At 44.8% G+C, this 15,255-nt stretch overlaps 1 protein-coding gene across 1 annotated transcript; it reads right to left on the reverse strand.

Moving 5' to 3' along the window:
• Window positions 1-2,806: 2,806 nt before the first annotated feature.
• Window positions 2,807-13,908, reverse strand: LOC143271054 (uncharacterized). Its single transcript, XM_076562927.1, has 7 exons — window positions 13,861-13,908; window positions 12,637-12,739; window positions 11,607-11,737; window positions 5,514-5,715; window positions 4,885-5,338; window positions 4,211-4,256; window positions 2,807-3,051 (listed from the first exon to the last, which is right to left on the reverse strand). The coding sequence occupies exons 1-7, from the start codon at window positions 13,906-13,908 to the stop codon at window positions 2,935-2,937; spliced, it is 1,101 nt and encodes a 366-aa protein (XP_076419042.1). The 3' UTR covers window positions 2,807-2,934.
• Between the last annotated feature and the right edge of the window lie 1,347 nt (window positions 13,909-15,255).

A 15,255-nucleotide genomic window follows, 5' to 3' on the forward strand; every position in this document is an offset into this window, starting at 1 on the left:
CTTCAAGGACTCTGAAAGCATAGGCCAGTCTCTGACCTCCACCTTCAGCAGTGACATTTTGGTCCTATGTTTACAGTGTGTTGTGAAGTACTGCAAAAAAGCCAGTGCAACCCTTGGAAAAGTTACAAGGGAAGTCATAGAAACTGAGCCTCATGATTTCAGGAAGAAGCTGTGTATGGATTTGGGATTTCTGAGGGAAGGGATGTTTACAAAATGTCCTCAATGAACAGCAGAATGTCTTCACTTCTAAAGTGTCAATGAAAGCTCTTTCTTTTAGACAGATCCCAGCCAGTCATGTGTAGTCGGCTGTCAGAAACACAGATCCCTTTTCACATATATTTACCAGGTCTCCCCACAGTCTCTGTCCATGTTTTATGAAGGTGCCCTCTCACAGACACACAACTGGTCCCTTGCACAGCAATGTAAGCCTCAGAAAAGTGGAGCCTCATCTAATTGATAGGAAGGCCAGTCAGAACCTGAGCCAGACATGTGGTCACCTAGAGGATGCCTCAAAAGGGTCTGGCCCTGCAGCTAGATACACATTTTGTGTAGCAGTTTCCTCCAAGATAAGAAATTCCATTTGGAGGAAAGCTCCTGAAGACATAAGACATTCCAAATGGAGGTGAAACATTTCATAATAAGGAGGAGATGGTTAAGACACAGGAAGTAAAAGGCTCAATAGCTCCAACCAGCCTTAGTAGATGTTTGTTCCCCGTTTCTCCTGTCTCCCCAGGAAGAGGGTCAACAGTACATCTCAGTTTTTGGAGCATCAGCACCAGTGAGAACACTGAAGCCACTAGATGTGGCAGCCAGGTACTGAAGCACGTAAGCAGATAACATTCTATACCTGGAAGATTGGTGGCAAGGGCCCGAATGGAACTCAAGAAAGACATCTCTTGCTGGAACATCAAATGTGGAGCCTCAGGACCCTTCCTCCTGATGCCTCCAGTGCCCCAGTGAACCCATCTCTCTCTCTCTCTCCCTGCTCCCCCACCTTCTCTCTGCTTCTCTAAGTTTTGTCCCCACCATGAGCCCTTTGCGATTATCCTTAGATAAAGCTGATTGCAAAATACCATCCAGAAGTCAATTAGGAGCAGAGGCCGTGGTGGGAGTGGCAGCTGCAGCCGTGTGTACATGTGAAGGACTGTGGGGGTATTAGGGAGGAGGAGGGGGCCTCACTGGTGTCGGAACTCTTCTTCCTACAGAGAAACAGTGGAAGCCAGAAGCAGCCAGGGACTCAGGCTCCCTGGAGGCAATCTGAGGCCCCCCGAAACCACTGCTTTCACTCCACCTTTACAAGACCGAGAACAGTTTTCAGACTATTCTAAACCCCATGGGACTGTAGAATAAGCACTGAGCTCCATGGGGTCTACACAGCCTGGGTCCAGGGGCTGTGCTCAGACTTCATTCCTCCTTCTAGAGTCCCTTCCTGCTTTTCCTGACCAAAGACAAACAGGAGATCCAAGGCTGCTGGGCCTGTCAGCTTGCACATCACCATGTACATCATATCTCCTGGAGAGCTCAGGGTGGAATTTCTTTGCAGAAGGTGATGGTTAGTACAGAGACCCACAGTTGGTCCATGTGCAGCAGCACACAAGAGAAGGTGGAACACTCAGGTCTAATGGGAAATCTCTGTCAGACCCCTTGCTCACAGGCATAGGGACCATGAGGATGACTGGTGGAAGATTCTTAAAGCCAGAGGAACTAGTTATTTGTACTGAAATATTATTTGCTAGACCTGAAAAGGGGAGACCTCAGTTTCAGGGCCATAGACGCAGCACTAGTGAAATTCTGATACCTGTTACTACAGCAAGGGCTCTCAAATCAGCATGCTGGGAGACATCATAGAGACTCAAACGCAAACTCGCATGTACCTGCAGCAGGCAAGGTCCCTGGAGTACTTACATTCCCAGAGACTGAAAATAGACTATGGATTGCAAGGGCAGGAGAGCCTGGTATTGAGACAACACCATGCAGTAAGTTTGGGTCTGTACACCTAGGTCACAGTTCTCCATCTCACCAAGATGGAAATTGTGTATTTGGACCTGCAGCTTCACATATGCAAAGAAGCAGTACTACTCTATGCACAGAATGACTTTTTAAGAATATTGCTAGGGACTCAACCTTGTTTACAAATTAGAACTGCTATGAAGCAAAGGTCCCCGAATCTTGAATACTAAGGTTCTCCAAGGCAGGTGACAAAATGCAGAGAGAATACATATTAGTCAAGATCTCTGAGCAGACGACTGTGAGATCATATGCTCTCTGAGCTGGAATGGAAGAAATTAAACAGAAACCTCCTTCTGGCCTGGACAGATGGATTCTCCTCTCTCTATCTATCTCAAGCATCAGAACTCTGGCCAGTGTGGTCCCTAGTGCCTTGAACATCCATAGAGAGGATGCAAATCACACATCATGTTCCCCTTCCTCCCACTGTCAAACCTGGGCCAAGTCTCTGGGAAATTTCTACCTTGGTCTAAGGTGGGACTTACTGGAGTGTGGGTGGGAACAGCCATGACTAGATACACAGTGTCCTGTGCTGGGGACTTGCCCCACCTGACATTAGAAATAATTGTTCCACATAGATGGAATGAGTTGACAAGGCAATGATGATGGGGCAGAGAACCATGTGGGGTCAGCATGAAGCAGCATAGCACCTGGAAATCTTCCTCACTTGGCAAGGCACAGTGACCACAGCTTGCCAGGGTCACCTCCTGCCATAAGTGCCACTTCTGGAATAGGCTACTGTTGTTCAAATACTTATACCCACATTTTAGTAACCTCAAAACCAATGGAACCAACATACTGAGAATCTACCTCTTTATTGCTGAGACAATTGCAGGGAAGAAAAAGATGTCATGGCCAGCATGGGTGGTCAAGAAATTGGGGGCAGGGCCAGGCCCCGGAAATCTGGCTCTTGGAAAGAGGTGGCACTCATGTGCTGTTCCAAAATCTTCCGGGATTGTTGTTCTGGGGAGCAGGTGGTGGCTCAATCAGCACCACCAGTCTATTGCTTCTCCTGAAACTGGCTCTCCTGGTCCTAAACCATTCCTACAATCAGAAGAAAGAGTTGCTTTATTACACTGAACTTTACCAACACTGAAGAATTCATGCTGTAACCATGTGTACTGGCTCAATTTTACTAACATTTTAGAATGTATATGGAACCCATCCCTGGGCCAGTATATTCCAGGTATGTGCTCCAGGACAGAGCCACTCCACTTGCAAAGCACATTTCTGATTGCCCAGAAACTGTTTGTTTATAGACCTAACCCCAAGAATGGTTGAAGGCTTACCTCAACTGTGTACTGATTATTCAGAATGCTTGAAGCAACAGATTTCATTCTCGTTGAAACAATCAAAACACCCCCATGAAGCCCCTGAGGACATGTAGCACCACACGGAGTCCTTCAGACCCAGAATATTGCCTCTTCTCTCCATTGATATTTTTAATGCACTCTTTCAGGTAGCTCATGGGTTGATCCTGGTCCCTGATGTGTGTTGAAAAGTATCAAAAAGAACTATCTCAAGGCCCAAAGCTGTCTGTGAAAGGCTCCATGGTGATAGCCTTTTGTGAGTACCCAGAATGCACATTTTATGAGACAAAGGGCACTTCTTCCTGTTCTATGCTTCCTTCCTAGCCTCCAAGCATACTATCTATAGGCCTTTTCCCTTGTGGGCATGTGGTCTGGAAAAGCCAGGGCTGATTGTAATGGTGAGCACAGTTCACATAAGTAACCAACAAAAGACTGGTAAAAGGGCTTTGAGCTATTTGAGGTTCCTGGTCCCAGTATTGGTTCAGAACTAAGCCAGGCATGCGACATTTACAGACTAGAACAAAAGAAGTCTGAGAAAAGGTTTTCTGAGACACGCAGAGTGAAAGAATTGAAAGTGGACAACAACATGGTCTCTTCACTTAAGTGAAGCATGCAGGCTGCACAGCCTTCTGAAGGTCATGGAGAACACACTATGTCCTCCAAGGGACAGACAAAGCACCTTGGCATCTGAGGTTTCAGGTGTCCAGGTTGGCATTTCCTGCCTGAGAAAATGGAGGTCTTTCATCATCTTGAGCCTAGCCTGGCTGTGGTATGGTCTGGCATCTTTGGGATGCAACTTCAGGGTCCTACTCTGCTGCTACTCTTCTCTTCTAGACAAGAACATCACAAGATGTGGAGCCCTCACCAAATATTATTATTTTTAGAATACTGACCATCATATCGGCTTCTGTCACACCCATCCATCTTGCATGATCTTTCCTGAAGTGAAAAGATTCCCACATTTAGGCTTTGTGGTGGACATAATGTATATAAGGACATGTCCTGTTTGCTTTTAAATGTTTTTGTCCAAACTCATATGTGTGCACACATCTACACACACACACACACACACACACACACACACACACACACACACACACTATTCCTCACACCTAGTTTGAGGCATACTTTAGTAACAGGTTTCTTTTAGGGACCAAAGTTAAATGGTAATCCCTCAAACACTGGTACCTGGTTGATATAGGTAAACTGTAAAGCTTCATTAAGAAAGCCTCCATGATGAAAACTGTTAGCCAAATTTTAATCTGAGATGGAATCCCTCCTGCATTTTTCCAGTCACACTTCAGGCTTCTCACTCATACTTACAGAGTTATTTAGAATAAGCACTGTCTAAATTTCCCACTCACTCAAGCACCAGTTAAACAAGCAACAAAACACATTCTTCCCAGCTGAACTAGGGCCCGTCCTCCTACTCCAGAGTCCAATTTCTGCTGGAGGGTCCAGACATGGTGGCTTTGTTTCTAGAGGAAATCAGGGGTTCAGGAAGCACCAAAGGACAGCCTGGATGCACTGCCTGAAAACCAGGTGCCTAGCAGGGCATTCTGCTTACCTTGCCCGCAAGCTGGGGTAGGGAATCGCGTGGAAAAGATGCTCCAGGCTCAGCACCTGAGACTGGGTTATTCTGGTGCAGGTATGGAAAGGCAGCCTGTCCCCAGCCAGAAGAATCTTGGAGCCCTCAGGCATTGCCGCCTCTTGCTGAGGCTGCTGTTGAACACTGCTGCCATGGCCACCTTCCACGTGGATCCCCTTGTCCATGGGGCCAGAACTACCATCGCCACCACCTCCTTCTTCCATTTCTTCTTCTTCGTTTTCTCCCTCCTGTGCCACTCTTATGGCTTCCTGAGCAAGACCGGACTGAGCAAGCTCTTCTTGAGCAGGCTTGCTTGGAGCAAGTTCGCCCTGATCAAGCTCACCCTGAGCAAGCTCACCCTGAGCAAGCTCGCTCTGTGCAAGCCCTTTCTTGCCTCCTTCCTCCCCAGCCTTCAGGACCATTGCATTCCCACCTGCAAGAAAGAAAAACACAAAGATAAAGATCTGAGCTAAGTAGCCCATGGATTATTGGAAAGCCTGGAGACGGGCCACAGCAAAGCAGGGTATCTGAATTCCCTTGTTACTGGCCTTTCCACAAGATTTGCTTCCTGGACTTTGCACAAGTCCAGTCAGAATCATTTTACTGACCACGCTGTTGTTCCTGTCCCTCATCAGGTCCTGGACTCAGCATCCTGTTGAAACTATGGCAGCAGCCCTGGCGAGTCTCTGTGCCTGGAATCTTTCGATCAGACCCGAGTTCCAAAGCTGTAAAAGCCGCGTCCTTAGAGTCGGGCGCCAGAGGTACAGCTCTGACTCTTGACCCGGAAGGCTTGTCTTCTGGAGACTCAACCTAATTATAATGTGTCCAATCAAACGTTCTGGCCTGCACAGGCTCAGTGGCTGTGGGTTTGTCCTCTGAGGTGCCTATCCAGAAGCAGTTTAGGGCTGCAAAGAGCAGCGAGTATTTTTTAAAAAGGCAGTGAGTGTGTGTGGTGGGTGTATGCAACCTGCAGGTCCACTTTGGTGCTTAGCTGACACCTGTCAATTTGGGTAAGGCTGGACTGTTCAAATTTAGTCACAGGGAGTAACACAAAGACCTTCTCAAACTCAGCAGGCCCTTGAGCCCAGATAAATCATTTTATTAAATTATGCAAATGTCCTTCAAACAAAATGCCTCAGTCTTGGTTGTGCTGTCTTGAAGAGCCCTGTATGATGGCAAATATGTAGGTAGGCCAGGGCAAGATCCTGCTGAGAGACTGTACTCCCAACAGGCCTGACTCCACTGGCATTCACAAGCTCATTCTGATGGAGACCTTTCTCCACCTAGCTGTGCTTGACCAAGGTCCTAGGGTGATCCAGATACCTGAGGACATCAAAGATCTACCCTAGGTACTGGCTCCAAACCTGTCTCACAGCTGTAAAGGTGAAAGACAGGAGAAGTAACCAATTCTGGATTCAGCTCTACAATGAATAATTGCAGGAAGGGGCCGAACTGAGGAAAAGTTAGAGACTCCTCAGAGTAGGTGATATTCCCAAAATTTAAAAGAGCCACTGAGCTCTGTCATTTTGTGGTTTTTGTTTTTCATAGGATCATGGCAGAGTCTGGACAATGGCTGAGGTAATTGTTAGGAGATGGGTTATTTATCTGGTATAGCATAGGCTGAGACACTGGAGGCCCACGGTCCACATGGTCTAGCCCACACCAAGGAGATGATCATGCTCTGGTCACCTATTTCCCATCTAGTCAGGGGTGGTTCAACCCCCTCCCACCACAGGCCCCTTTGTCCATAACTGACCAGGGCTTGGTGAGTTGTGAGCCTTGACTGTCTGGTCACCATCAGACACTGGGTGGTCTTCTGTCCTCTGACATTTCAGCTGTTCCAGGTGCTTTTAATTATCCTCAGCTCTCATTCTTCTCAGTCACCAAGAAGCAGCTGCAACTGTCCTTCCTCTTCTCCTGATCTCCTGTGTGGTTATGAAAGGCTTCCCTGAAACACTGAAATGGGAGGCTTTCTTAGAGACAGACTTTACTCCCTCTCACAATTAGCTGCTGGAGAAGCCAGGCTATATAAGGAGACAATAGTGCCATGTGTGCTTTTCTGAAGGACTTGGTGGCCTGATTGGACTGCCCACACTAGCTGGGAGCCCTGTCTTTATCAGTGTGAGACAGCTTGACTGTCCTACTGATCACAGAAACTCTTTGTGTCTCATCTTCAGTGTTCCTGGCTTGGCTGTTTCAAACCAACACTCCTTTTAGCCCTCCCATCCCTGCAACATATGTGAGCAACTTAGAAATTTGAACGTGAGTGCTTTTTCCTCACTAAGGACAAATACCTAGCTCCTGCATCCATACCAACCCCGGATTCTGAGATAAATTTCCCAATGTGCTGTTCACAGGGTTGGTTTGAAGCAGGTAAGCAATCATGCATTCAGGGTGCTCCAGAGACTGTTCATTTCCTCCCCTTTCGACAGAGCTCACAGGACACTCGGTGTGTTCTTTTATTTCTGGCAGTTTGCTCCCAGGACTTAGCAGAGAGTGTTGCAGAGGGATATCCCTCTCTGATGGGTGATTCAGCACCCTTAAAGAGGGATGCTTGATGTGTAACCCAGAGGAACTGTGGGGTGCACTATGTGAGTAGCTAACACAGGTAAACACCAAGGTCTGCTATGCTCCAATCTGTTATCTGTGTGAGTCTGGAAACCAGCACACATCTCTGCCTTTATCCTTGATCCTCATGACTCTGCTGTCCCCATCTTGGACCTGGGGAAGGGACTGTACTCTACTGACTCCTTATGATGTCTGCTGCTTGCCTCCTTGATATCTACATATCCTTGCCCAATCCTACATATCACTGCAATGACAGGAAACCTGTACCCATAAGCAGCTTTTGCTGTCGAAAGCAGTGATTCATGAGCCCAATTACTGCTTTGTGTGATTTTCTTATAAGTTATCTTTTGTGAGGGATTCTCCAGGATTGAAATGCATTAATGAAATCTTGTGAATCCTTCATGTTTAGTTACATGCTCAATACTTTAGGTCAGTGATTTTCAACCTTCCTAATGCTGTGGCCCTTTAATATAGTTGCCCATGCTGTGGTGATTCCAACCATTTTCTTTGTTACCTCCTAATTGTAATTTTGCTACTGTTATGAGTAATAATATGATATCTTTCTTTTCCAATAGTCTTAGTAAAGGACTTTAGACCCCAAAGGTAAAAGGGGCTGCAACCCACAAGTAAAGAGCCACTGCTTTAGGTTAAGGCTTGTGATTGTGGAGTTTCTACACCATTTTCCCATGGGACTCTGCTCATCATAGTTATTAGATGGGAAACCGACCTGCACACAGATTTTCCTGAGGGATTTCTTGGTCAGCATGAACACGTCCACACACAGGTGCATTCACTGACACATTCACATGCAGAAACATCTGTAGTCAAAGCCCTCCCATCCCATTGGCCCATCCCCTAGAGTGAAGCTAATGTTCAGAATGTAAGAGTAGTTGCAGAAATATGGAAAGCATAAAAGGAAGATGGTTGAAAACATTTCATAGAGCAGGGAAGAGAAACACAAATGAATTGTAAGTCTGTTTTATTGATGAATACAAGTTTTAAAACAAAAATAAAACTTGAATAACTGCCTAAATAAAACCCAAGACAATGTTAAATTTACCTTAAGAGTGTTAAGACATTATTCGTAATAGCCAGAACCTGGTAACCACCTAGATGCCTGTCAACTGAAGAATGGATTAAGAAAATGTAATACTTATACATAATGGAGTATTAGCAGAGAAAAACAATGACCACGAAATTTGAAGGCAAATAGATGGAACTAGAAAATATCATCCTGAGTGAGGCAACACAGACTCAGAAGGACAAACATAGCTCTCTGAACAGATGAAGTCAGGATTCTTCTGTATTCCAAAATCTAATCAATATTTATATGTATAATTCAGCTATTTTTTGGCTTAAAAGGGCTTATTGGGAAATATTATCATTTTTACTATTTTCTACAGAGAAAGTATCTTCCAGTTCCAAATAACCATCGACTTTTGAATGTAAACTTTTTATGTTAAAAAATGTTATTTTTGATACCAAAAAATGAGTGTTCAGACAATTCAAATTAGCAATTTTAGAAGCAATTGATCGGCTCTAAGGAGAAACATAATTGTGGGATCAGGATCCATACCTGGTGCCTGTGCGGCTTTTTGGAGCTCATTACCTCTGTTGGGACACCTTGCACAGCCTTGATACAGAGAGGAAGGTCTTGGACCTTCTTCAACTGAATGTACCAGGCTCTGCTGACTCCCCATGGGAGCCTTACCTTTTTGGAGGTGGGGATAGGGAGGTAGGTTGGGGGAATGCTGGCTGAAGCATGAGGAGAGATGAGAATGGGATCTGTGGTTGGTGTGTAAAATGAATAAAAATTTCTTAAAGAACAAAAGAAGAAACAATATTGACAGAACAAATTCTTTGATGAGATTTTATCTGCATATGACATCATGTAACATATAGAAAGAATAATAAATGGGGAAGCTTTCCTAGATTTGAGTCATCTTCCACACACCCGTGGTCAGCATTGTTAGGGACATCTGACAATCGGTGAGCCAGCTGTGCCCAGGCTGGCTCTCCCATGAGGCCTTTGTGGCTCACAGGACAGGATACACTGACCCCTGCACTGCCCACTTAGTCACAGCTCACTATGTCCTTTCTCTGCTCAGCACTCCATGGCCTGAGCTTTCAAGTCATCAAGTGATAATCATGTCTTTGTCAGGAAAGTCAGAGGCTGCCACCTAGCTCATCTGAACTGATTCTCTCTCTCTCTGTCTCTCTCTCACTCTCTGTCTCTCTCTCTGTCTCTCTCTCTCACTCTCTCTGTCTCTCTCTCTGTCTCTGTCTCTCTCTCTCTCTGTCTCTCTGTCTCTCTCTCTCTCTCTCTCTCTCTCTCTCTCTCTCTCGTGTGTGTGTGTGTGTGTGTGTGTGTGTGTGTGTGTGTGTGTGTGTGTGTGTGTGTACCGGTGTGTTTTGCAGAAATAATGAAGAATGAGCCCCTCTCTGAACCAGGAAAGGAGTGGACAGGTCAGGGATCCTCCTCTTCAGTCTTTCAACCAGCCACATGACTTTGGAGGGTTCTTGATTAACCCATCTGGTATGCTGTATCCCAGCAACAGGCCCTGGAGCATTCTTGCTGTATCCAGGCCATAGTTCCTATCTCTGGTCTCAATAAGGACTCTTCCTGCTGTTTGTAAGAGACACATGGTCGAGAGAGACAGGGTTGATTTAGAGGGAGTCCAGGACAGAGAGCTGGGTGGGCAGACATCCTGAAGGATAGTATCCTGAGGAAGGAGAGGGTGGGGTGGCTGAAGTAAGCTCCAGGGAAGGGTATCTCTGAAAGAGATGACAGAGGTATGGCCAAGAGATGGTTTGGAGACAAGCTGGGGCAATTTTCCAGTGGAAAGGAGTCAAGGTTGGGGAGAAAGATGTATCAATTATGAGCCTCACCAGGCAGCGGTGGTACATGCCTTTAATCCCAGAACTGGAGAAGCAGAGCGAGGCAGTTCTCTATGAGTTCGAGGCCAGCCTGCACTACAGAGTGAGATCCAGAAAAGACACCAAAACTACACAGAAAAACCCTGTCTTGAAAAACCAAACAAAAAATTATGAGCCCCAAGAAAGATGTTGGAGCTGGGGTACCCAGCAGTGCCCAGGAGAGAGGCCACTGAGAAGTCAGAAGACTGTGCAGCAGGAAGAGTGATGCTGTGAGCATGACTGACTGTGCATCAGTACAGAAGTGAGGCAGGCTGCAGCACAGTGGTGGGGATTTCTCATGTAAGTCAGCCTGGCCAACCAGGGTCCAGTGTACAGAAAGAAACCTGGGCCCTTGTAAAATCTCCAGGACCCTAAATGTGCCTTTGTGGGGCTCAAATTCCAGTAAAAATGGTTCTGCTGTGTAGATAGTTGACCACTTAAACTCCCCTGGTGCTCTCTGAGAGGGGCCTGTTCTTCCTGGATGCAAGCTTAGGCTGGCATAACCAGCTCTCAGTAGTCCCCTGGTGGGGTGGTAAGAACACTCAACTTCTTCAGTGACACCCATGGAGAATGAAGAACACTTACTAGTAGAAAGTGGTTATAAATGACTTAATGTGTGTTTATTTGGCTGTGATACTCACTGCAGAATTATGTCTAAACCAAACGCAGGGAAGGGCCTTGATATCCTTCATTGGAGAATTTACTCCATAGGCCAAAGTCTTACCTAAGGATAGATGATTTTACAGACCATGAACATCATGCTGTCACAAGTGCAGTGAGGGTGATCTTTCCAAAATGCCAACCTGACTCTGCTGCTTCTCTGCTCAGACACTGCCCCCAGCTGACCTCTGCCCTTCTGACTTTGCCAGAGCCCAACACTGCCCTTCTCTGACCTCATGTTCCATTTGAAGTTGTCACCATCAGTGTTCCTTGGTCCACCTTTGTTCCTTCTGTTTTTATTTCTGGCATGTCCTACTTTCTAATTTAACTCCGAGGCCCTGTCCTGTGCACACTTCCTTGCCTTCCTGTCTGTGTTAATGGTTCTGTACTGCGACTAGTACCTCCTTTTACTGAGTTGGCATCCCTGCGGGCCTCTGGGGATTGGCCTCTGTAGTGTTAGCTGTGTTCCTGTGATCAGAAACTTATGCTGGGAACAAGCAAGCAATTAAGCAGGTAGCCTGCTCCCATGTATGAGGGAATGCAGCCCAACAATGTACCTGGGCCAACTCCAGTGTACCTGGGCCTCTCCACAAGGCTGAGAGGGTGGGCAACCTGCTGGCTACCAGATCATAGCAGTCTGCCAGAGGTATCTTCATGAGGCTATGAAACATTCTTGAAATATCTGTCCCTGCACTTACACGGGAACAAGATATTCAAAACAAAATAAAATTAAAAAGGTCAGCAAGATTTGATGGGCTAGAGGAATTGTCTGCACTTCTGATTACAAGCCTCTTCCCACTGTACACTCAGACAGTTAGGTGGAATACAAGTCTGCCCTACACAGAGACATATGGATGAGCAAAGTATGGAGTGGAAAGGTGATAAAAGTATGAGGTGTTAGGACCTCCCTCTCTTAAAAGTTAGCTCATGTAGAGCCACTATATGTGACCTCAAAAATTCAACCAGGGACTCCTACAGCTGATAAACTACTTCAGTAAAGTGGTAGGATAGAAGATTAACTGAAAAATCAGTAGCCCTCCTATATACAAATGATAAATGGGCTGAGAAAGAAATCAGAGAAACATCACCCTTTACAATAGCCACAAATGATATAAAATACCTTGGGGTAACTCTAACTGAACAAGTGAAAGACCTGTATGATAAGGACTTTAAATCTTGGAAGAAAGAAATTGAAGAAGATATCAGAAACCTGAAAGATCACTCATGCTCATGGATGGTAGCATTAACATAGTAAAAATGGCAATCTTACCTAAAGCAATCTACAGATTCAATGCAATCCCCAAAAAATCTGATCACAATTCTTCGCAGACCTGGAAAGAACAATACTCAACTTCAAATGGAAAAACGAAAAACCCAGGATAGCTAAAGGAATCCTGTACAATAAAGCAACCTCTGGAAGCATCACGACCTCTGACTTCAAGCTCTACTATAGAGCTACAGTAATACAAACACCTTGGTACTGGCATAAATACCGACATGTGGACCAATGAAATCAAATTGAAGACCTGACATTAATCTGCTCACCTATGAACATATGATTTTCGACAAAGAACCCGCCGGGCTTACCTGTGTCTGCCTGTTGCCGCTGCCGGGCCTGTCTGTCTCCGCTGTTTTCTAGTGACAGACAGAAAGGTTGATATGTCCAGATGGAAGGGTAAGTGAGGAGGAACTGGGAGGAATAGGGGCAAGGGAAACCATAATCGGGATATATTATGTGACAAAAAAGTCTATTTTCATTGAAAGAAAAAAGAAAGAATTGTTGTGACCCCTCCCCAAATAAAAAGTAATCATCACCATCAATACTTTCTGTGCCCAACTTCTCCTTAGATTCCTTATTTGCAGGGTTACTATTGAATCCCTTATTCAAAGGATCAAGTGAGCCTGAATCAAGAAGGCTTAAGTGATCCACTGTTTCACAATTACCATTTATAGGGAATGGTGATCTGTGCAAGCAATACTAATGACTTAGAAATGTCACCCCCCAAAACCCAGAACTTGTCATTTTGTTTAAGTGGCATTTCCCGGAGCATACATATATATCCTACAAAACCCCAGAAAGCATATGAAATTAAATAACTTGGAAATTCATGATTTTATTGTTAACATGAGTGCTGAATTTTAGTGAAGCTGTACATTAACTACATGTGTCGCCAAATTTCCCTCTTGCTCCTGAACACAGATTGCACTCTAGGGATTGCCGTCCCTTTCCCTAAGGAGAATGACCCTTTCAATACGAGGAGGTATGCTCTGTAATACGACAGACCTCTCTCTCTTCCTCTCTTCTGCTCTCCGATGGACGAACCATGTCTGAAATCAGAGGAAGATAGGATTGGATTTAGCATTGGCTTCCACCCCAGAGCCAAGAGATAAAAACCACTTTAAGACACATAACACTGACTTTCTAATCAGCTCATAAAAGCAAATACCAGCTGTGTGTTAAATATGGTGCTATTTTATTTGTACTGAAATGTGTTTTTTTTGTATGTTAATAAATAAATTTTGGAGTCAGAGCTAATAGCAAGCCATCGTAGAAGCTGGGCAGTGGTGGTGCATGCCTTTAATCCCAGTTCTTGGGAGGCAGAGTTTGGTGCATCTCTGTGTGTTCGAGCATACAGCCTGCATGGAGACACACACCTTTAATCTCAATACCAACCATAGAAGTCCTGGAGATCTATACAGACAGGCAGTGATGAGGTTGTCATGTGGTTGGGTTTACAACCAATGAGAAGGCAGAACAGCAAGTCTATATGTAGAAAAAAAGGAAGTAGGTCTCTTGGCTGAAGAGGATACCTGCAGCAGGAAGTGTGAGTCTCTTATCTCTGACCTCTTGGCTTTCATCTTTACATTGGCTGTGTGTTTCTTATTTAATAAGACAGTTACTTCTATAATTGGTGCCCACATGGCAGAATCCATTAAAAACTGCTTGGTTTTTCTGCAGGTCTGGCTCCCTAGCTTTTGCCCAGGTAGGCTTCGGTCTCAGGTGGGACTGACCGCAAGTGGTTACCCAAAACTGGAGCTACTTGCTTAAAGTCGGTGCTACCAACAACTCAGGCCTGCCCTGCCGAATAGGGCACTGCCTGTAAAGCCAATGAACGTGGTTGGAGCTTAAGGAAGCTGGAGCCCAGGCTTGACTCAGCTCAAGCAGGAACGAGTGGCTGATTTAAGCTTTTAGCCAGAACTTGTGGCTTCTCTCTCTCTCTCTCTCTCTCTCTCTCTCTCTCTCTCTCTCTCTCTCTCTCTCTCTCTCTCTTTGGATTCACACCTTGGACACTAGGTGGCTGTTTTAAATTTCTCTCAGATTTCTACAGTTCTATGCAGACTTGGTAAGTCAAATAAGATATCATATATTTTAAAGGAAACTATTTAAAAGAGAATTTTTTTCCTCATTAAAAAATGGGTTTTATGTGTACATTGGAACAAAATTGGGCTTTGTTTGAAATTTTAGGCAGTCTGACAATGGAACAACTATATGAGAAGATTAATATTGATCGAATTATGCACATTATTACTTTTCTTATACTCATTTTACTATTTAAAAAGATAGTCAATTTAAATGCCAGGATAAAAGTTTTAGAAAAGCCTGTTAAACCTGTTAAAATGAATTATAGAGAAATTCAGATTCAGACAGAAGAAATTAACAGTGAAATTGTTTCAAGATTGGATCACAAGGTTACAGAAAGAAAGCCTATTTTCACACAGTCACCCTTAATTTATCCAGTAACCATACAGCAGATGTCTGATCAAGTGAATACCCAAAATATTTGGGCTCCAATTGAAATGTTAGATTTACGAGGTTTAAGGAGGCAATAGTATCTTATGGCATGCATTCCCCATATGTAAAGCAAATGTTAAACACCTGGTCAACTTATAATAGGATTATACCTGAGGACTGGTGGGAGCTGGCACATGCTGTTCTGGAACCCGTACAGAGGCTCCAGTGGCAAATGTGGTTCAAAGAGGAGGCTAAAAACATAGAAAAACAATGGAGGGATAAAGGAATACAAGTCTTCCAGGATCAGCTTGTTGGAGAAGGCCAATATGCTTCAATACAAACACAATGTTTATATGATATCCAAACCTTAATTCTACGTCAAATGGCAACCTTGAATGCATGGGACAGAGTTGAGGAACCAGGAAAGAAAACTGAGTCATTTACAAAGGTTATACAGGGCCCAAAAGAATCTT

The sequence above is a fragment of the Peromyscus maniculatus genome, chromosome X (genome assembly GCF_049852395.1).
Source record: "Peromyscus maniculatus bairdii isolate BWxNUB_F1_BW_parent chromosome X, HU_Pman_BW_mat_3.1, whole genome shotgun sequence".
In the NCBI taxonomy this organism is placed as follows: Eukaryota; Metazoa; Chordata; class Mammalia; order Rodentia; family Cricetidae; genus Peromyscus; species Peromyscus maniculatus.